We start from the raw sequence: 20717 nt of genomic DNA on the forward strand, positions 1-20717 counted from the left end.
CTGCATGCTGTGGATTACTGGCAAAGTAAGCAAAGGCAAGGTCAGGGCATGTCGGCTAGAGCGGGCAGGGTGCCGAGGTGGGACTTTGTTACTCTTAATCACCTAAATAATACCCCTTATCTCTTACTGGTATTGTACTTAGAGGGGTTTATAAAAGGAAAGAGCGTTTATCAACCAAACGGTTTTGGTTTGGTCTGGAAGAGATGGCTTCTTCAGTGCAACTAAAGCTATTGCCAAAAATATTTTTCAAACATGATCATTTTTGGCTTTAAGCAAACAAAATATGGTTTTGAAAGAAACACAAAGCTTCATGGTTTTTATTTCTTCTGAGAACTTGAAGAAGAAATACCTGTGCAAAAAAATGGCAAACTTTTTGTAGTTTTTTGGAAGGAAGAAAAATTTACTGACCGTCTTTAATCATGTTTTTATGCACTCTCTGACATATGCCAAGCAAATAAATGCTAATTGGTATCGCAGCGCTCCCCCCCCCAGGAAATCTCAAGAGCACGATATGAGTCCAGAAAGAGAAACCGAGGAGCTCTGATTAATAGCTTTTTTTAAAAAAACTGATTAAGTATTCCAGCCTTTAATGTTTCTTCTGAAAGCAAAAAGCTTCATGGAACTAGAGGGTCCCAGGGTTTATTTCAAAAAAAAAAAAAAAAAAGGCACAAAAGGCACGACACAGCTGAGGTTACGGGCTGGTCCCTCCCCGATGGGTCTGGCAGAGCAGGCAGTGGTCCCGTGGCACGCGGTGCAGAGTGGCAGGGGGGGGTGGGTGTGGCCGGGGGGGGGGTCGGGGGGTGCCGGGGGCGCAGGAGCTGCTGCGAGCAGCAAGGGGTTGTGCCGTCAGGTGCCCAGACAACCGTGCCTTAGCCCGACATCCTTGCGGTATTATTTGGGGATGGGAGCAGTGGAGCAAGCCCTGCTTCTGCACTGCTCCTCTGAGCTGCACCGACGGCAGGGGCGAGCCCCCGCAGCTGAGCTCCTTGCTTAGGTGCTTGGGTGAGATGCCCAAAGCCAGGTGGGATGGATATTTGTTCTTCAGTGGGTTAGGAGAGGGAAGGAGAGTGAAAGCACCTTTTCTTGATATGATGGCTGCGCAGAAAGGAGTGTTTCTCAGGGCAGGAACCTTGTGGGTCAGAGGGGAGTCAGTGAAATAACAAATTTTGCTTTCCTGACCATTACTAACATTTTTTTCTCTGTTCTTTCTGCTTTCTGGTAAGACGGGCCAATCAAGCTCTTCTGTAGGTTGCTTTCTGCTAAGTATTTACCCACCTCCCCGCGTATCCCTCTGTGCTGTGCCCATGTGTGTGCCCGTGGATTTGTGTGGGCGACGGGGAGGGGGGAGGCTGGTGCAGGGGCTTGCCTGACGGAGCCAGAGTCGGAGCCGGAGCACGCAGTAGCTTTGGGGATGCTGCCAACCATCAGGATTTGGCACCCAGGAGACCCTGATTCAGCAAAGCACTTCAGCAAGTAATTAAGACATGCGGTTTCTTTTGAGCCATCCTTGAGCCGTGCTCTCAGCACCGGTCACGCCGGTAGGCTTTTCCCAACGAGGCCGAGTGCTGAGCTGCAGCAGCTTTCACCGGCTGCGAGTACCCTCTGCCGGGGTCTGGTCCCCAGCCGTGACCGCGTCCCCACTGCGCTGCCGGCAGCGGCACGACTCCCAGGGACGTCACCTTGCCAGGGCTCTCTAACGGAGGAGGAAGGGAAATTTTAAGAGATTTTGATTAGCTACACCAGGAACTGGCCCACGAGGCAGTTAGCTTCCTGTCCTGTCCTGAAATAACCCAGGAGCCATTAATAATCTATTCTAATGTATGTGCAAGTGTTTTTTGCCACGGGTGTTTTAGGTGGAAAAAGCTATTTCTTTTTTTTATTTTAGGAATTATTTTGAAGTAACCACATTAATTAAGCAGAGAGTAAAACTCTGTTTAGTTTAGATGAGCAGATGTTGATCGTGTGTGTTCCTGTCTTCCAGCTGGATGAATATAATTCTCAAAATACACAGACTTTCAAGCTGAATATTGTATATGTTTCCTGTTATTCACTAATGGTTCTTTGTTTCAAGCAAATGCTCTTGCCAGTAATTTATTCTTTGTGATGTCCCTGCAAAATGAGCACAAGCTTGAAAGGGACATGGACACACAACTCGACTCTTGTTTTAAAAGTGGAATGACAAAGCACGAGAAATGTTTTCAGCATTCACCCAGCTCCGGCGCACAACAGGACTGTCCCCTGAAATAGGTCGTCTCTATCCTGGCAAAAACATACACACAGAATCGTTAGGGGAAAGTAAAATAATTATTTGCTCAAGTGCTTTGCAACCTGGGAACCCGGCCGTCTTCTGAAACCGAGGGGAAAAAATCTGGCATCTCTACAGAGCATCGAATATTTAGCAAGATTGCTCCTGCAAACGCGGGGTAGGCACGAGTCAGGAGCAAACACTGGACTGAACTGAGCCACGCGTGATCCGTCCTCGGCTGGGGCGATGGCTCTGCGTGGGTGCGCTGCGGGGCTGAGCGTCCCCGGCGGGGGGGAGCGGGGGCTGTCCCCTGCATGCCTCTGCCACTGACTGCCGCTGCAGGCTGAATGGCTCTTTTTTTCAGCACTGGAGAGGAAGGACTGGGGTTTCTGTTTTGTGTTTGCAGCTTGGAAAGAAACAGTTCATTTTCTAAGTAATTTGGGAGCAAAATGTTGATTGATCACTTCAGTGAACATCCTGATTTTGTAGCAACTAACAACTTCGTGTTTACATCAAGATACAAAGCAATGAGAACTGAATTACAGAAGTTATTCATGTACCTTCCGGACCTGTTAGGAATAGGAATAGAAAAGTGCTGTTTTCCTTGCTCCAACATTGCTTTTTTGTACTCTGTTGACAGGTTAATGAGAGTAGTCAGTCTTCATTTTCATAGCTTCTCTGTGTAAGTCACTAAATCGGTTACTGGTTCTGCACGGCGCAAGAAGATTAAACCTGTTATTTCAACCATGTTAAAGCTCACGTGCGCTGCAGCCCCCACCCCCTTTTGCTTTAAAAGACAAACCTGGAGAGCAGCAGCACTGCCCCGTCGCAGCAGGCAGTGGGAGGGGCCGCTCCCTGTACCAAAACCTTGGGAAAGGGGCTTTTTTTCGTCTTGTCACCTATTCTGCATTGAGTTTTGTGACAGGGATCACAGATCAGCTGTGCATGGCTGTGCATCAGCTCACACCAGGGTGGGCTCTGCAACAGAGGACAGGGTTAAATTCGACCACTCTCTCCATTTTCTGTAGCGTTTAAAAATAGCCTGGGCTTTTAAATCAATCCAGACAACATGCGGTAATAAAGTAATAACACATTTCCTTTAGTGAAATTTTCACAGCCTCTGGCGTTCAGTCCAGTTCTGCAGAGGCTGGGCCTGAAACAGCTGAGGGGCTGGCTGAAAGCCTCTCAGCGCTGTTTGTCTGTCCAGGCAGCAAGATCTTTCCAGGTTTTCCAGTGTGATAATTTAGCTCTGGCCGGTTCTTCCTCCAGTGCTGAAATGCCGACTCGAAAGCTGCAGTCTGGGCACGCGGGGTGTTTTTCAGCGGTTGGGGAATTTGTCATTTCTTCTCCTCTGCTGTCTTTAGCTGTGAAAATCAAGAAGCCGATCAAGACCAAGTTCCGCATGCCGGTGTTCAACTGGGTCGCCCTCAAACCCAACCAGATCAATGGGACAGTCTTCAACGAAATAGATGACGAAAGGATCCTGGAGGTACGAGTGCTGCTTGCTGCCCTTCTGCCTCCACTTCTGTCCATAACACAAGTCTTTGCAGGGATAGATTGCAGCAATTATTTTGGCAAACAGCTCATCCAGTGGGCCCTGGTACCCAGCAGGTCAGCGTGAGTGCCTTGATTGAGAATTTAGGGATGGTAGCTGGTAGTTATCGATTATGAAGGGTGCATACCTGTTGTGTGCATTTGTTTAACACAGATCAACCAAGATGAGGAAGGTGCGTTTTTCCCAACCTAAAATTGCTGATCCGGGCTGCAGGAGTTAGGCTTGGGTGGGTGGCTGCGTGCCAGCGAACGAAGCTTAAAGCACCACAGGGCAGGGCTGAGTACGCAGGTCTTGCATGCTCCCTCTGCCCTGAAGAGGCATGTGGCTGGATAAAGCCTGAGTGCTCATACGAGTATTTTCCTGCACTTTTGGACATGGATGGGGCTATTGGGGGTGGAGGCCAGATTTCCTGATCGCTAATTCGGGAGTGCATGTTCGTTACATCCTACAGCCCCTGATCGAAGTACTCTGCTGTCGTCACAGCGTCGCAGGGTTTGTACTGCAGTTCTGGAACAATATTAGGCAGCGCGGGTTTTAGTGTTTGCTGCGGGAGGGATAAATAATTTTCTTTCCCTTTTAGGATTTAAATGTGGATGAATTTGAAGAAATATTCAAAACAAAAGCCCAAGGTCCAGCCATTGATCTTACTTCAAGCAAGCAAAAGATAACTCAGAAAGGGTCAAACAAAGTCACGTTACTGGATGCCAACAGGGCCAAAAATCTTGCCATTACTTTAAGAAAAGCTGGAAAGACAGCAGATGAAATATGCAAAGCTATTCACGTGTAAGTAAAACACTTGTCAGCAAAGAAACCGTGTTTAAGATTTAGTGTGATTTTTGGTAAGTGGAGTGGTTTTGAATTGGCAGTTGATGTAAATGTTTTTGCGTCTGGAAAAAATCCAGGAGTAAGGATGGAACCATTCTGAATTCCCAGAAATCAGATTCCCTTGAACTAAAATAGAAAACTTGCAGTTTTATGTCGCTGTATCACTATTTAGGCTTAACAAATTAACACTTCTTTTATTAAAGAAGCTAATTCATGTATATCCACAGTATGCCACTGCATGCTGCATCTCTCGTTCTGTTCGCACAGTGTTTTCTGTTATAATGAACACTCAAAAGCCAGAGTATCAGGAAGAAGCAACTCTTTTAGTTTGTTCCACAAAGCTCGAGTTTAGTCCAAGTGCACTGGAAGGGTTTTGCATAGAGTTACGCAGGAGTGCAGCAAGGGGCTCAGCTGCGCCCCATCCCGCACTGACACAGACCCTTGCCTGCCGACTCCAGCAGCGCCCGGGGACGGAGCGCAGGTGTACCTGCTCCTTGGGGCTGGTCCTGAATCCATCCAGAAGCACTTCGTACTCGTGGCCGTGACAAACACCTGTCATTTCTCCGTTAAGGAATATCTTCAAAATTTGGATTCACGAGCGTTACCTTTGGTGAGGAGGGTGACCCAAACCTGCTGCAGATTGAGGCAGGGTAGCTGGGGTTTACAGGGCTCTGGCCCGATTAAAGAAAATTGCTCTTTGCTCCTCCCCACATACCCTCTCTGATAAAAATGAGGTGTGGCCATGGAGGGGCAGGGGGAATGACCGCGTCTTTGAAAACAGAAACAAGGTGCCCAGCAGCACCGTTCACATCAGCACAGTAACCTTGTTCACATCTTAAAGGCGACTTATAAAAAAGATGGCAGCAAACTTTTGAGCAGGGCCTGTTGCGACAGGCCAAGGGGGAATGGCTTGAAACTAAAGGGGGGTAGATTCAGACTAGATATAAGGAAGAAATTGTTTACGCTGAGGGTGGTGAAGCACTGGCCCAGGTTGCCCAGAGAGGTGGTGGATGCCCCATCCCTGGAAACATTCCAGGTCAGGCTGGACGGGGCTCTGAGCAACCTGCTCTAGTTGAAGATGTCCCTGCCCAGGGCAGGGGGGTTGGACTAGATGACCTTCAGAGGTCCCTTCCAGCCCAAACTATTCTATGATCTTCGTGTGCAGAGAGCTTCACGTGCAGGACCGTGCCCCCCACCCCAGCCAGGGCACCACGAGCAGGAGTAACTTCACAGCTTCTTTATAGTTTCTCACTGCTTTACTGGCTTAGGCTCACGTGTGGCTGAGCAGGGCAGGAGGCAGAGCTGCCTTTGGCAGCTTTCTCGCTTCTTTCACTTTTCCACCGTTTTGTGTAGAGCCTTGTCCTAACACCACTTCTGGTTTGTTATCACGCAGGTTTGACCTGAAGACGTTGCCGGTGGATTTTGTTGAATGCCTCATGCGGTTCCTGCCCACCGAGAATGAAGTGAAAGTGCTGCGGCTCTACGAGCGGGAAAGGAAACCCATCGAGAACCTGTCTGACGAAGACCGGTTCATGATGCAGTTCAGCAAGATTGAGAGGCTGATGCAGAAGATGACCATTATGGCGTTTATAGGCAACTTTGCAGAAAGCATCCAGATGCTGACCCCGGTGAGTGAGGGACAACCCCTGGGGACACCTGGGGGAATGCATTGGCTCTGCGGGGATCGGGGCTTCCCGGGGGTCCAGGCTCCCCTTGGGAGCTGCGCTCTGCGGCGGGGGTCAGCTTGCGGGGAGCACTGCAGTCATGCTGAAGGTGTGAGCCAGTCGGTGAAGGTTATAGAGTTTTTAATTTTGCTAAGACAGAGAGATGGTTTGAGTGTTGTGGAGTGATTATCAGTTCCCATGGAGACAGAACAAGAAACAATTACACAAATGAAAAAGTGGCTTTCAAGCTATATTTTCATATATCAACGACTGATATCCCAGGTGCTGTTTGTACCCTGGACTGCTCCATACTGTCCTATTTCTTTACCCTGTAGAAGTTTAAAACCGGTTTAAATAAAAATCTAGTTGTTTGTATCACCAGGGAGAGGAGTTATCAGTGCTGGCCCGTGGGCTCTTTGAAGTGTCCCCCATTCAGCCTGATGTATCTTTCACGGTCGTAAGGATTGAAATGTGAATACGCTTTTACCCAACCACATCTGAGTGTGGTAAACCTGTGGTGCAAATGAATTGTTTGAAATCCTGATGTGTCAGGGCAGGATAACATTTATGCTAGGGCCCACGGTATGGATGAAAACCAAGAGGTTTTGTTGAGAATGTGAATGTTTAGATTTTAATTTTACTCCTGGGTTGGACATGCATTAACCAAAGCTCTTCCTGTGTTTACCTGCAGCAACTTCACGCAATAATAGCTGCATCTGTCTCAATAAAGTCATCCCAAAAGCTTAAGAAAATACTGGAGGTAGGTCTGATTTCAGATACGTTCAATAGCTCCATCACTCACCGGTGCGTCCCCTTACATATACTCAAACTGTACCTGGATGCTGACATACCAGCTCTCCTTCCAGAGGTTTCTAAAGCGCCGTGCATTTGTCCTGAAAATTCATGCTCTGCTCTGTTTCACCCTGGCAGATAATCTTGGCTCTTGGAAACTACATGAACAGCAGTAAACGAGGAGCTGTGTATGGATTTAAGCTACAGAGTTTAGACCTGGTAAGTAAACCAGAGGTGCCTTGTGGGGACCAGGTGGGAATGCATTTCATGTGCACCGCGAGTGGCTGCTGGGGGACTCGGTCGGTGCTCTCCAGCTGGTGAAGGCAGAGAGTGGCAGCGGGGAAGGCGCTGCCTGCCAGGCGGTGTGCGTTTGCTTTGCTTATCCTTGTTTTGGGGGGCCGCTTAGGAGAAGGCACGTGTCTTTGGAGGCTCTGCACAGACCACAGCTTGAAAACCACCTGCTAAAGACTTAAATGAGCTTTTACAGCCGTCCTTATCAGATGGAGAAACACCAGGGAAAGGCGAGCACTGGCTGAGTCGCTTTGCTTGGAGCCTGCTGCACCTCCACCCAGCAATCTCTTTGCCTTCTCTCCCCAGCTCCTAGAAACAAAGTCAACAGACCGAAAGCAGACCCTGCTGCACTATATTTCAAATGTGGTCAAGGAGAAGTACCAGCACGTATCCCTCTTTTACAATGAACTTCATTACGTGGAGAAGGCTGCTGCAGGTACTGTCACCCTCCTGTGCCTGGCCAGCGGTGGTGGCACGCATGCCGTGTGAGAGACTTCGTGGCACACATTCCCCCCACGTCGGTGGGGAATTGTTCAAGCTGTGGGTTCGTGTGCTGGTGGAGCAGGAGCGATGCAGCATTTTTGTTTTATTTCCTAGTGTCTCTTGAAAACGTCCTCTTGGACGTGAAGGAACTGCAGAGGGGCCTGGATCTGACGAAGCGTGAGTACACCATGCATGACCACAACACGATGCTGAAGGAGTTCATTCAGAACAACGAAGGGAAGCTAAAGAAACTGCAGGACGATGCCAAAATAGCCCAGGTATTTCTTTATTCTCGGGGTTTGGTGAGGGGCTGTGAGTGACACAGTGAATAGCAGCATGTCACTGCAAAGGATGTGCTTTTATATACACAGCAGGGAGGAGAAGGTGCAGCAATGTTGTGGAGTTGTTCCTGAGTCCAAGTGCTAGATGTAGACGTGCTGGTCTGAGCCAGGGGTTTCACATGCAGAGGAAATCTAGGCACTTTACACTGAATACTGCAGTAATGGATGGTGAGTTTATCTTGAAATGTGTGCAGTGCAGTAAATCTGTGCTCTTTGTAGGATGCCTTTGATGATGCTGTGAAGTACTTTGGGGAGAATCCCAAGACGACACCCCCCTCCGTCTTTTTCCCAGTGTTTGTCCGGTTTGTGAAGGCCTACAAGGTAAACAGGAGCATCCTCCTCTTCTCTTCTGTCCTTCCGAACCCGATTTGGTACCTGCGTGGCTCGGGGCGCCCAACAAAACAGCTTGTGGCTCCCTCTAGCTTTGACACCGTGTGAGCCATCCCCGACAGCACAGCAGCACCCGCCCAGGGCAGAGCAGCACAAATAGTTGTTTTGGGATTATTTCCAGGGCTGAAAGACAACACGGCTGTCTGGGATGCTAGAGGAATCCTTAGAAATTGAACGTCTGGGTGGCTGCAGCTTACACCTTTAACCCTGAATACACGTCTTTTGGGACTGGGAGAGGATGGTTTGTGCGACCTAGGAAGGTCTCTCCCAGCCCAGCTTTTGCAGACCGTGTTCAGAGGCAGCTAAATTGCTGCACCTAAGCTTGCTTCCTTGGAAAGCCCCGTGGTAGCAAGTGATAGTGTTACTCACGTGTGATATTTAGGTTCCCTATAGCAATTGGAAGCCATAACCTGTACTTTTTTGTGATAAATAGCAAGCAGAAGAAGAGAATGAGTTGAGAAAAAAGCAGGAACAGGCCTTAATGGAAAAACTTATGGAGCAAGAAGCATTGATGGAGCAACAGGACCAAAAGGTATGAAACGGATACGTCTTACAGGCAGGAGCCATCAGGTTCATGTGTTTTTCCTGGTAGTTCAGAAATCTCAGCTCTGTGTAAGAACTTCAGTTGTCCAGCTTATAGTTGGCTCTATAGGGTCACTGGAAGTTTTCTCCTTATGGGGACAGAACCACAATAAGCTAAAGGAATACAAGTGTATGATTCTGCTACTTTGAAGTCTGCAAAATTAAGAAAAACTGTGAAGAGACAGAAAATCATCTCGTCCACATTGCCATTATCTGAACTTTGTTCTGCTCTGGCCTTGTATCTGTTAAAACCTCATTGGTGTTCGGTGTGCAGAGCCTCCCGTCGCTTACAGGGACAAGGAACGATCGTCCCTAGATCCTTCCCTGTCAGAGCATGGCAGCAGGACTGAGCCCCACGTTACCGTTTTATAGGAATTTTCCTGAGGTGGGTTTTTTTTCTGAGGTAACACTTTAGATTTGCTAGAGAAAGCTTCCCATGGCTCTAAAACAGCCACTTTGTCGGCTGGTGCTGCTCCCCACAGCTGTTGTTGGGATCTTTAATCCCAGCCAAGCTTTTTCCCTCAGAAGGAAAGCCTGTTCTCCTTGTTCCCCTAATGCTTTTCAGAGGTAAGAGCTTGGAGCTCCAGCTCCAAGTGATGAGAAGGCTTGGAAGTAGATGACAAATGTAGGAAAGAAAAGCAGCTTGGCAGCCAGGTTAACTTGAGACTCTGCCCGTCCTCTCCATGGGACGTGAGCTAACTGCACACGTGTGTTTTCCCGGTCTTGCAAAACTGGCAGTTACTGTTTGCTGATAGCTACCAGTGGGATCACCTGGTGCTTCACGTTCAGGAAGAGAGAAGCAGGGTAGCTGGAGGTCAGTCCTTCAGGGTCCTCTCTCCTTTGCTTTCAGTCTCCTTCACATAAAACAAAGAGACAGCAGCAAGAGCTGATTGCAGAGCTCAGACGGCGGCAAGTCAAGGATAACAGGCATGTGTACGAAGGGAAGGACGGTGCTATTGAAGATATTATAACAGGTAAACACCCTTTGTCCCATAATCTCAGAGGCCCTTTCGCAAAGGATAAAAATGTGTATCTGCCTAGCAGCTAGTGTAAGTGCTTCATGTACTTCTTAAAAATGTGTTACTGGAGCACAGCTTAGGACATTGTTTATATGATGTGAATCAAGTACAGAAACTTTTGCTAATGGTATGTAACAAACCAACCCCAGTAACCTGCCTTGACGTGTCCGCTGCCAATGCTGCGTGCGCAGACCTCGGACACACGCTCTGTTGCTTAGTTCTTCTCTTTCAGCATGTGGGGACGTACTCGGTCTCTAATCTTTAGAGTAGCCAGTTCAGTGCCTGATCTCAGCAGATGCTCCGGTGGGAATATGCATGTCGTGCAGATCTTTCCCAGAAACCTTTTTCCCCCCTAAACGGAATGAATGACGGATGTTTAACCTTATTAAGAGCCTACGTTTTCATTAAAATGTACTAACAGTAATTGCACCACATTATTGCACAGTTACAGCAAATCATTTAGTCAAACCTGAATGATTTACGACCCTAAACTGCTTCTGGTTTTACTGCTTCTCAGGTTGGTAGGCAAAGTCTGCACTGATCCCAACCTAGGGCCGAGGGAGGGGGGCAGAACCTGCTGTCGTAGCCAGAGACAGTCAGGACTTTGGTGCAAATATTTGCTGATAAAAAGAGCTGCCTTCGAAACTGCATTTTGCTCAGGAGTCAAATCGTTTGTAATCTCTACAGCTGCTCTGATTGCAGTTCTGTGAGTTTACTGCACGTTCTTCACCCATGGTGTGAAAGGGACACGATTTTAACACTTCGATAGCTTTACAGTACTTTGTTTCCGTTGCACAGAAGCTCAAAAAAAGGTCTTTGGGCAGGATTTCCTTGGCTACTGCTCCTGAATGTTTTTCACACGAGTTTTTCCTGCAGGAGGGGAGGAGAGCTGTTTTACTACTCACTAAGGAAAGCCAGGGAATTTTTGCCCAACTAGATGACAGGGCTGAAATGCTCGAAGCTTTCACAACTCTTTTTAACCTTGATTAATAGCTTCCTAAGATAATATTCTTTATTTAAAGGGCAGAGTCGCTATAATATCTAATCTGTTACCACTTCTACAACTCCTTCAGACTCCTGGAAGCTTGTTTAATTGGTAAAGTGGTTCTCCTGCTCTGTGGGAGAAACAGATTGTGTGGCAGAAGACCATCCACATGCAAAAGGCAGTCCAGCGGAGGGGGTGCCAGACTCAAATTAAACATTTCCTATGGTCTTGTGCCTAGTATTTCCCGTTATGGGGCTGTCCCTGGGGGCCTCAAGCCATGTAATAATAAAGGTTAGGCACAGAAAGTCAGGTAGGACCGAGGTCACTTGAATACGGCCCATGAGATCTCTGTTAATGGTATGGAAATGATCGAAAGTGTGGGTTTAAGTTGGATAGTGCCCCATCAGATGCACAGAAAAGCTCTGCTCATCCGGAGCAGAGCACTGTCTAACAATACACCCTTTTCTGGAGCACATTCAGCCATAGTCTCTCAAAACCATTCAAAACGATGTAATGTAAGAAATACTTATTCAAAGACTCACAACTGCCTTGTTGCCAAAGCCTCCTGAAGGGCAGTGCGATTAGACAGCTGGTTGGAAGGTGTAAGACCGTCCCTGGGTGTCCGTAGCCGAGCACTAACACTGTACTAATGCGATAGATCCGCTTCTCACGGCTCTGTTTGTCTGTTTGGCTGTTATTCCCATGCAGTGCTGAAGACTGTGCCCTTTACTGCTCGAACCGCCAAGCGGGGCTCTCGGTTTTTCTGCGAACCTGTTCTCACTGAGGAATTCCATTACTAAACTATTCCTCTTTCACATCTGATGCTCTTAGAAAAAAGAAAGGTTGCTGTAGATTTTTGACACTTCTCCATTTGTACGGATCTCAGCCAGGATCATGTGAATGTTGAGTGTATAGTAATGTCCAGCGTCCACCTGAAGTTGTATTTATGTCACCTCTGTTGCATGTTCTTGTGTTTCGGTAACTTTTTATTCCATCCCATCGGCTTTGCGCTCGATGCTTTTGGCCATCCTTGCGTCTCAAAAGCATCTCTCGCCCTCACGCCCAATGCCATAGAACAGCAAGTGGTGGAAGTCACAGTAGATTTGGTGAAGGGTTTCCTACAGTTCGCAAGACTCAGGAGATCAAATGCAGTCAAGAAGTGACAGTTCACTTGGCTTTTCTATGTCATCTCTTCTGGCCTGCAGATCTTTCTCTGTACGCCAGTCCACCTATGTAAAATGCATGTAACCCGTCAGCTGTATGCCAAAGCAGAGTTACGGTCTGCATGAACTAAGCGGGACTTTTCTTGGGGTTTGCTTTCTGGCTTGGAAGGGTTGTCTGTAACAACGTACGTCCTCTGCGAGGAGTGTTTTGTTTTAGACTTTTTAACCAGCACCTGCATGTTTGTCTGCATGTGAGATACAGGATAAAATGAACCGCATAAAATCTTTTCTCATTCGGTCACATCCATATTTAACTTTTTTCAGTTCCATGCCAACTTTGCCTAAATAAAATCAGAGACGTTTACTGAGCACTAACCGGTTCCAATTCACTTGGACTTTGTGCAGTGCTGGGGTTGGGCTCGATAGCGGCAGCGGTGCACGAACCCGGGGGGGGGAGAGGGAAGGAGCAGAGCTGGGGAAACACTCAGTTATTTGCCAGAACTGCAGAAATTGTGACGATGAAAAGCTTGACATGGAACTGAGCAATTTACATCGTGTGGTGTAAAGTGTAAGAAGGGTGTGTTTAACCCAGCATGTCTGTTAACACTGTTGTCTTGATTTAAGGACTCAGCGGCTTAAGAAGACAACAGTGTTTCACTTTTGCTATATGTATTTTTATGAATGCTTCTAATAAAATTGCAAACTATAATCAGCTCAACGGTTATTTGCTCTTTCGAGTTAATTGCTGTATTATCTTCCTGGAGCCAATCTTCAAAGCAGCTTGGAATTTGGTTAGCGAGAGGCGAGGGTGGCCCTCCTGTCCTTTCCTCTCCGTGTCTAACCTCCTCTCGTAGCCTTGGCCTTACCCCCTCTTGCTCTGTTGGCTAACGTGCCTGGGAGTTTTGAACGCTGAGTTGACTTGCTCTTCATTTTCCATCCCATTTTTTACTTAACCATCATTTTGTGTTTTGTTTTGTTTTGTTTTGTTTTTTTCTGTTTAGCCCTAAAGAAGAATAATATCACTAAATTTCCAAATGTTCACTCGAGGGTAAGGATTTCTTCTAGCACACCGGTGGTGGAGGATACACAGAGCTGGCAAGCATCACTTTTTACTTAGCTTCCTCCTCTCTCTGTATGCCAGACAGCCTGTTGGTAGATGTGGCTAAGAGTAATACTGGTGAGAGCCTAAAGGCCAGTGGAGACTGAGACCGCTTATTTTCACCCTCTGCGGTGTGGGGGATCCGTAGGCCGTGGGCTGGTGACCGTCTTCATACCCTCTCCGTTTTGGCCCTTTCCCTTCCAAGTTTAGCCCGAGGCAGGCAGTCTCGTCCCCAGGTTGTTTCAAGCCCATAGTGCCCTGGATATTCTGCTGCCCCCGTCTCGGTCCTGCTACGGCCACCGAACGGGACGTGAGAGACGGACCACCGGCAGCTCAAAGCGTGGAGGGGGGAGAGGGCAGCCTCCAGCAAAGGCACCTTCTGCTGGGGTACCCCAACAGCTGAGAGGTTTGGGCGTTGTATTTAAACCAAGACACGAGTCATCCAGGAAATTTGAGGGGGGTTGCCCAGTCCAACGCATACCCGTTTTCCAGGAGAGAAATATTTTCACTAGAATTAGTCTTCAGGGGTACCGAGTGTGCTTGTTATATCGTAGCCGCACACGTAACACGTGTAACAGCACACGTAACACGGGCTTTCATCAACATGTCCATCTCCAGCTTTCTCCACTGTTCCATCCGTTGCATGCTCAGCATTCCCTCCTCTTCCCTCCCGAAGGGGGGGTGGGGCCGGGCTTTGCTGCTGGTGAGGAGGAGGAGGAGGGAGGGGGGTTGGCTGCTCCGCTGCCTTCGTTTAACGAAGCATCTCTGCAGCCGGGCGAGATGGTGGCAGTGGGGCAGGACGGCAGCTGGAGCTTTGCAAGCCGGTTGCCGCGTACCAGCTGCTTTTTCTTAGGGCACCCTCTTTTAAATAAGTGGGTGTGTAGGGAGCATAGACCCACCCTTGTGTTGCTAAACACTTGCACCCTTGTACCCCGGGTCGCGCGGCTCCAGTGAGCTGCACCCCGCTTTAGAAAAGTCCCTCAGCTCACGCTAGTGTTCGAGAGGCCGCGTGAAGGACCAAGGCTTACGTCAAGCAGACTGATTTCAGTTGATGTTGCCTTCCTTACTGACGTTACCGAACGCTAGCAGCCCCGGGGGTGGGGAGACGTTCACGCTAACTCGACGGCGTAACTCCATTTAGTTTCACCAGCATTTCAGCGCATTTCACCAGTATTACCCGCTGCTTGGGTGCGTAGTAAAAGGGCACGTCAGTATTCGCTCACTTCTGCTCTCATTGGGTTGAAGTCCCTTCTCCTGTTCCTACACAAGCTGCTTTGATTGGCTTCCAGCAGGACTTTTCCTTGTCTAGACTGCGTGTGCGTGCGTGTGTGTGCGTGTGTGTGTGTGCGTGCACGCGGGCGAGCCGTGCGTGCTTACGAACGCCGCTTTCCTCTCCGCAGATCTTAGAAACCAGCCGTACCGACGGGCCGACGCGGTGAGGAGAAGCGTCCGGCGGCGCTTTGATGATCAGAACTTGCGCTCTGCAAACGGTGCTGAAATAACCATGTGAGCTGGAGACGTGCGGGTGTCAAGGAAAGGGGGTGCTTGAGCGATACCTTGTCCATGTGAACTCTATGTTCTGCCACTCATTTACAGCCTTGGGAACAGTAAAATTCACCTTCTAAAGGGCTCAAAGGCCTAGAAAACGCATAGGAACGTCAGCGCGGGGCTCTCCACTCAACCGTAGCTAACAAGTGCCTAAAATTGAAGTACCTGCTCAAATTAATCAAAGCAATAGGACTTGATTTGATTGGGTATCTTTTTACACCAATACGTTATTCAGTATTTTTAACCAAAATGTAAAATACGTGTTGTTTTTGGGTGTTTAGTTTGGTTTGATTATATAAAAGTTTAGCGACTGGTCTCCTGTGGGCCTGACCTGCGCGTCCCGACTGGTTGTAAACAGGCGACCCTTGGAGGTGCTCTGCTTTTAAATGCATTCCTGTGCTGTCCGCCGAGGGATGGACCTTGGCTTCAGCTGCACTTACCGGCTTTTGGTTTTGGTTTGGTTTTGGTTTTGTTTTTTTTTTTTTTAAAAAGGAAGACATTTAACGGCTTTCTCTATGTAATACGGAAATAATTCCAAGAAGAGACCCGTACCCTTTTCCCACCGCACACGCAGGCTCCACGCCACCGTAGCTGGGATGTGGTACCGCGTACGTCAGTGATCACGAGGTGGATAGCGAACGAACGCGAGTCTTCACCCCCGGCAGGGTGTGATGGTTGGAGTGTGCAATGCAGGGCTGAGGCCCGGGGGCGCCGGGGGGACCAACGCATCCCACACCCTCAAAAGGAGAAGGGTGGCTAAGGCACGTCCATGTTCTTCAGCTAGAGGCAGCTTTTGAATAACAGTGTATTTATTAATTAGCACTAAGGTATTAACATCTCAATAATCAGTATTAGGATTCTGAGGACCATTGCGGTTCAGTTGCTCGCGCAGAGAAGCATCCTGTGCCCTGCTCCGTAGGATTAATACCCCGCTACAACTCCGAGTTCCTTGGACAATCCAGTTCAGCGTCCCTGCCAAGGATCGTTTGGTCAGCGAAGGGAAGCCCGGCCTAAGAATCCTGACAGGTTATAGGTTGTACATTGCATTTTTAAAGCTGAAAAAGGGAAATAGACTGGCTTTAGCAACGTTAAAATGGCTTCCGAACGTTTTTGCCCCCCCCCCCCCCCCCCCGCTGCTAGTTTGCACCAGTGTCCCAGAGCAGCAAGATGAAGCCGAATTCGTGCCGGCAGGGTACGCGATCTTCTCAGACGTGAAGAACTGGACTGAAGAGAAATTTGTACTTTCCAAGATACGTTTTGCTTCCAGCTTACCTTTCCTGGTCTCACTGCATCAATATGTTAATTGTAAAATTTATTGTATAGTATTTAACCACTGAATTTCTTTTTCTTTTACGTTGTGCTTATGTGAACCACTGGTGAAGGTCCCATTTTTTTCTTGGATAATGTGTAGTTATATGATAATCTGTTTTTAAATGTACAGATATTTTGCTACAAAATTGGTGCAGTTTTTTATGGTTTTTACACTTCTCCTCTTTTATTCCCACTTTAGCCTCTGGGCAATATTGTAAATATTGTTTAAAAAAAATGCATCAGCCTGTGCTATACAATCTGAATGTTATTTTAACTTATAGTTTTTGTTTTTATATTTAACTAAATGGACAGTTTGGGGCTCAAAGTTACCACATTGACCTCTGCTTACCTATTTACAGGAAGTTTACTTTAAAAACTGCCACCTTCTTGCATTTACAGCAACGTGTACTTGACATGCTAAAGAGAACATGCCAAATCGCCTCTTTCTTCACTGACCGTGACAGAAGACTACTTTAACCTGCGTCAGAAAATTGGACAGTTTATTAAATTCACTGTTAGGCAAATGGTTAAAAGCACTAGCTCTCACATGCTTAAGCGCAAAGGTATTTTTTTTTTAATTGAAGACAAATTATCATGCAACTAGACTATAATGCTGGCATGTTCTCTTTAATATTTTTCTAGTAATAGACCTGCTTCTTAGCAATATTAGAAGTGTTTTATAAAAGCAGTTCATGTTACTTTCCTGGTCTGTTCCTGGCATAAGATCAAATAAACTATTTACACTACTACACCGCAATCCGGAGGGGGTTTTTGGTCGCTTTTATGGTTTGGGTTTTTTTCCCCCCACAAATGGTGGTATGTGACGGGTGCCCACCTGGAGCTTGCAGCAGCAGCAGCAGCAGCAGCGAGGAGGCCTGGGTGCTGGTTTGGTTCTGGCATTGTTTTGTTTTATTTTATTTTATTTTTAAAAACCACCGAGTGTTGGCTTTTGTACCTCCCCTCGCTCGGTGACTGTAAGTGCACCCTTTTTCCTTTTCCCCTCTCCCCTCCAACGTGTCAGTCTTTGGGGCTGTTGCAAGTTGGGGAAAGGAATGGGGGGAACCTCCGAGGCCCTCTCGCCCCCCCCCGCAGCACTCGCCCCGTGGGCCGGGGCCGCCTTCGCTGTTCAATACCCGGCTGCCGCTGCCGGCGCTTAACGCGCAGCATCGACGATGCCGAAATAATTCTCCGGGTAATTCTCGACGTCAGTTTACCCTTGGCGACGGCACAGCCGGGCTGGCAAGAGGCCAAATCCTGGCTCTCGGTTCCTGCAGCCGCAAATACACAAACCCCAACAGGACAGATGTTGAAGTCCTACGCTTAAAGAGAACGACTTCATACTTTAGACAAAACTCAGGTTTAATTTTTAGAAGGGTTTAACAAAATAAATACAAGGGAGCAGAGGGTGAGCGCGGGTGCAGCCAGCCCCGCGCGAGCTGGCGCCCGGGAACGGCGGGGGGGGGCTGGAGGTAACCCCTCACGAAGAGGGCAGTGAGCTGCACAAGGGCCGTGCAAAACGGAGCAAAGCAAATACAATCAGAGTCAAACCGTGTGACAGACACCACTAACACGTGAGAAGGACCCAGCTTGCTAAAAATCCTTTCAGTTTCAAGGCAGAAATACAGAGTTTGAGCTCGGGGCTGCCTTGTGCAAAAAAAACCGGCGGGAGAGCTCGTCGGCGCGAAAGAGCGCGGCGGGGCGGCACAGGCAACGCGGTTCTGCCACACCAGCGACAGCCACCGTGAAAAAAAGATGAGGCTGTGAAACAGGAAAGAGGAGGGAAAAAAACCAACGATGCCAAGAAAGAAACCAAAACCAACCCCGCAAAAAAAGCCTGAACTCATTTCCCTAAAAACTAAATTAATACTTGCCAGGACTGTTCTGAAAGCAGGCTCCCTTTACGATGCATTTCTTTTGCGAGCTCTAATAAAGACATACAAAAAACCCCATCAGAATGATTTACATTTACAGTTTTTTTTATTTTTAATGGAAAAATAAAGGCAAACCTTTTAAAAGTAGCATTTTTCTTAGAAACACTTTTTTTTGCCTGATGCAAATTAAGCAAAAGCAAGGCAGTAACAGAGTATGGTACACACGTTCTGATGCGGTTGACGAACCATCGTGACCTGTCGCGTTCCAAGTCAGCCCCGCGCGCTCTGCCTTCCCGCCGCCCAGCTCTACGTCAACGTGAAACCCGCGTCAGCCACGATTAACGCTTCACCTCCTCTTCCCTAAACCGCCGGTTGGTCTGGTTTCCCCTCGGGCACTGCGACCTGCTACGCTGTCTGCGCATTTCCGTGTTGAACGATAAAATCCAGGGAAGCGAATTTACAGGGTTAGCAAAACACCTATTTAAGGTCTCGGCCGACCGCAAGTAGTCCTGGGAGCACCGGCTCCCCTCCGTCCTGCCGCGCCTGGGAGAGCCGCTTGCTACGGGAGAGAACCCTGGAACAAAGCGGCTGCCAGCGCTTCAGCAGCTTCCCGGACTGGGACATTAAACGCGCCACTGGCTACAAAGAATTACCACGGGTCCCGTTTGACCAAACTCGGGTAATTTTTCCCCTCGGCGATGGGCGACGAGCAACCACAGTTCACTCTGCTGGAAAACGCCAGCTCCGGACCGAACATCCCGCGAGCACCCCATCGCCTCAGGAGAAAAGGCCGTGGGGTCCCGCCGGGCGCAGCGGGTCAGCTGTCGCCAGCAGTTCAGACTTCAAGTGACCGATCCCGGTCTCCAAGAGCGTTCTTACGAATAAGCCTGAACCACGTAACCGCCCCGGGAAGAAGAGACGCCGTGTGAATTGGACCTTCTGGGGATTTATGCGCTGGAACAGCTGGCACACATTAAGGAAAAAATGCACTGAAAAGGAAGCCGAACTCTACATCGTCTTCAAATAGCTCTTCCGGGCGCGCACGTTGCTTAAATCCAACAATCGGAAGACAGGAATCATTTACCAGAGCTGCAGCGAGTATTTAAAGCTAGAAATAAATACTAGTACACACTAGCAGACAAGGTTTAATAATGGATAAAAATGTACAAAAATATTCCAAGGGGAGCTTTCGGGACGTGCACCACCGCAGCCCCCGCTTCGCGCCGAGCGGGGCTGGCAAAACCTTCCTAAAAGCAAACCGGTGGGAGGCAACCGAAAAGGAGACGGGGCTTAAGCTTCTTCCTTTTCCCTTTTCAAGGGATGTTCTAGAGGGGGCTACGCGGCTGCTGTTGAAACGCGGCGGTACATTCTTCAGCAGGTTCTTAAGGCAAGACATTGAAATTAATTTACAACTTGATTTATTATTTTTTCATTTTCTTAACGGGAAGATAAAGGCTGAAGTTAACGCCCGTAGCCGTTCGGGACGGGGTTTTAGGGGCAGAGGAGAGGCGGGGGGGGCAGGCAGCACCCCCCGGCGCCGCAGTGAAGGGCCCCCGGCGTTCCCATCAACCGCGTTCCCGGGGCTGTGAAAATTTACCGTAAAAAACCCGCTCTGAGACGGTTCTTAGACAGGAATCTCGGCCAGGAAGTCAAGTCTTCTGTTCCGTACAAAAGCTCAACGTGGGTTTGGCCGGTGACGCAGTCCACCAAAGAGCAATTCCAGTGTCTGTTGTTTTTTTGCAGTACTGATCAAGAAATGGATTCATTACTCCCCTGCCCTTGCCTTCCCCTTTCCAAAATAAAAACAAATCCGTAAAGCAAATTAAACCACAAGAAACTATATTAAGAATCTCTTTCTAAAAAATGAAATTTTATCTGCCTACACCGGCCAGGAGAACCGGCGTCGCTACCTTTCTAGGAAGGACCGTACTTAAGAGATGCTTTGCTAGAAAGGTGCCAACACTTCCCTGGGCCTGCAGACAAGATCCAGCGAGCGCTGAGACGCCTCCCGTCGCGGTGTTCCCTTCAGAGGGCTCCCTCCACGGTGAGCAGGGCACCCGTCCTGCCTAGCAGGTCCAGGACAGACACGCAACTTCGCACTCAGAATTTCATTCACTTTTCTAGATTTGATGCCGGGCCGGTAACAAATAGTACTTGAATGTATTTATGTGGTAAAATTAAAACCCACTGTTATTTCAACAATGGAACTCGGGATATCGGAACCCATGTCCTGAATTAAGACATTGGTTTCTTTTATTATGCCACAATGTAAACGTATTTGGTATAAATAATGTTCTCATTGATCTTCATCCAGTTGTTCCAAAAGAGTCCTCCTCTGTTTTTCCAACTCCCCTTCACTCAGTTCGCTGCCAGAAGTATCCCAGTTCCCCTGCAGAGAGAAGCAAGGTTAGCGGTGAGAACCGTTTGTTTTCCAGGCGGCACTGGGCTCGCTGGCGGTACAGCCTGTGCCCGCCGTCGCCCTCACAGCCCTCGGCGGGAATACGGACGGAAAGGGGTACGGGGAGCACGCGGCGCGGAGGGCTGCTCGGCATC

The 20717-nt window shown here is 48.4% G+C and overlaps 2 protein-coding genes across 4 annotated transcripts in view; one reads left to right on the forward strand and one right to left on the reverse strand.

Moving 5' to 3' along the window:
- The window catches only part of FMNL2 (formin-like 2), a 76663-nt gene extending 61540 nt beyond the window's left edge, over positions 1-15123 (forward strand). The window contains exons 15-25 of the mRNA XM_009319031.1: positions 3515-3734; positions 4381-4583; positions 6019-6253; positions 6981-7049; positions 7220-7300; positions 7679-7808; positions 7970-8133; positions 8416-8517; positions 9020-9118; positions 10019-10142; positions 14835-15123. Of these exons, the coding sequence (XP_009317306.1) occupies positions 3515-3734; positions 4381-4583; positions 6019-6253; positions 6981-7049; positions 7220-7300; positions 7679-7808; positions 7970-8133; positions 8416-8517; positions 9020-9118; positions 10019-10142; positions 14835-14944 (1537 nt within the window). The 3' untranslated portion in view covers positions 14945-15123. The remainder of the gene's footprint in view (positions 1-3514; positions 3735-4380; positions 4584-6018; positions 6254-6980; positions 7050-7219; positions 7301-7678; positions 7809-7969; positions 8134-8415; positions 8518-9019; positions 9119-10018; positions 10143-14834) is intronic.
- Positions 15124-19292: 4169 nt separating this feature from the next.
- Positions 19293-20717, reverse strand: part of PRPF40A (PRP40 pre-mRNA processing factor 40 homolog A (S. cerevisiae)) — a 25450-nt gene continuing 24025 nt past the window's right edge. For all 3 annotated transcript variants that reach the window (XM_009319014.1, XM_009319013.1, XM_009319012.1), the window contains exon 25: positions 19293-20553. In XM_009319014.1, the coding sequence (XP_009317289.1) occupies positions 20461-20553 (93 nt within the window). In that variant the 3' untranslated portion in view covers positions 19293-20460. The remainder of the gene's footprint in view (positions 20554-20717) is intronic.

The sequence above is a fragment of the Pygoscelis adeliae genome, unplaced genomic scaffold (assembly GCF_000699105.1).
Source record: "Pygoscelis adeliae isolate BGI_AS28 unplaced genomic scaffold, ASM69910v1 Scaffold222, whole genome shotgun sequence".
Taxonomy (NCBI): domain Eukaryota; kingdom Metazoa; phylum Chordata; class Aves; order Sphenisciformes; family Spheniscidae; genus Pygoscelis; species Pygoscelis adeliae.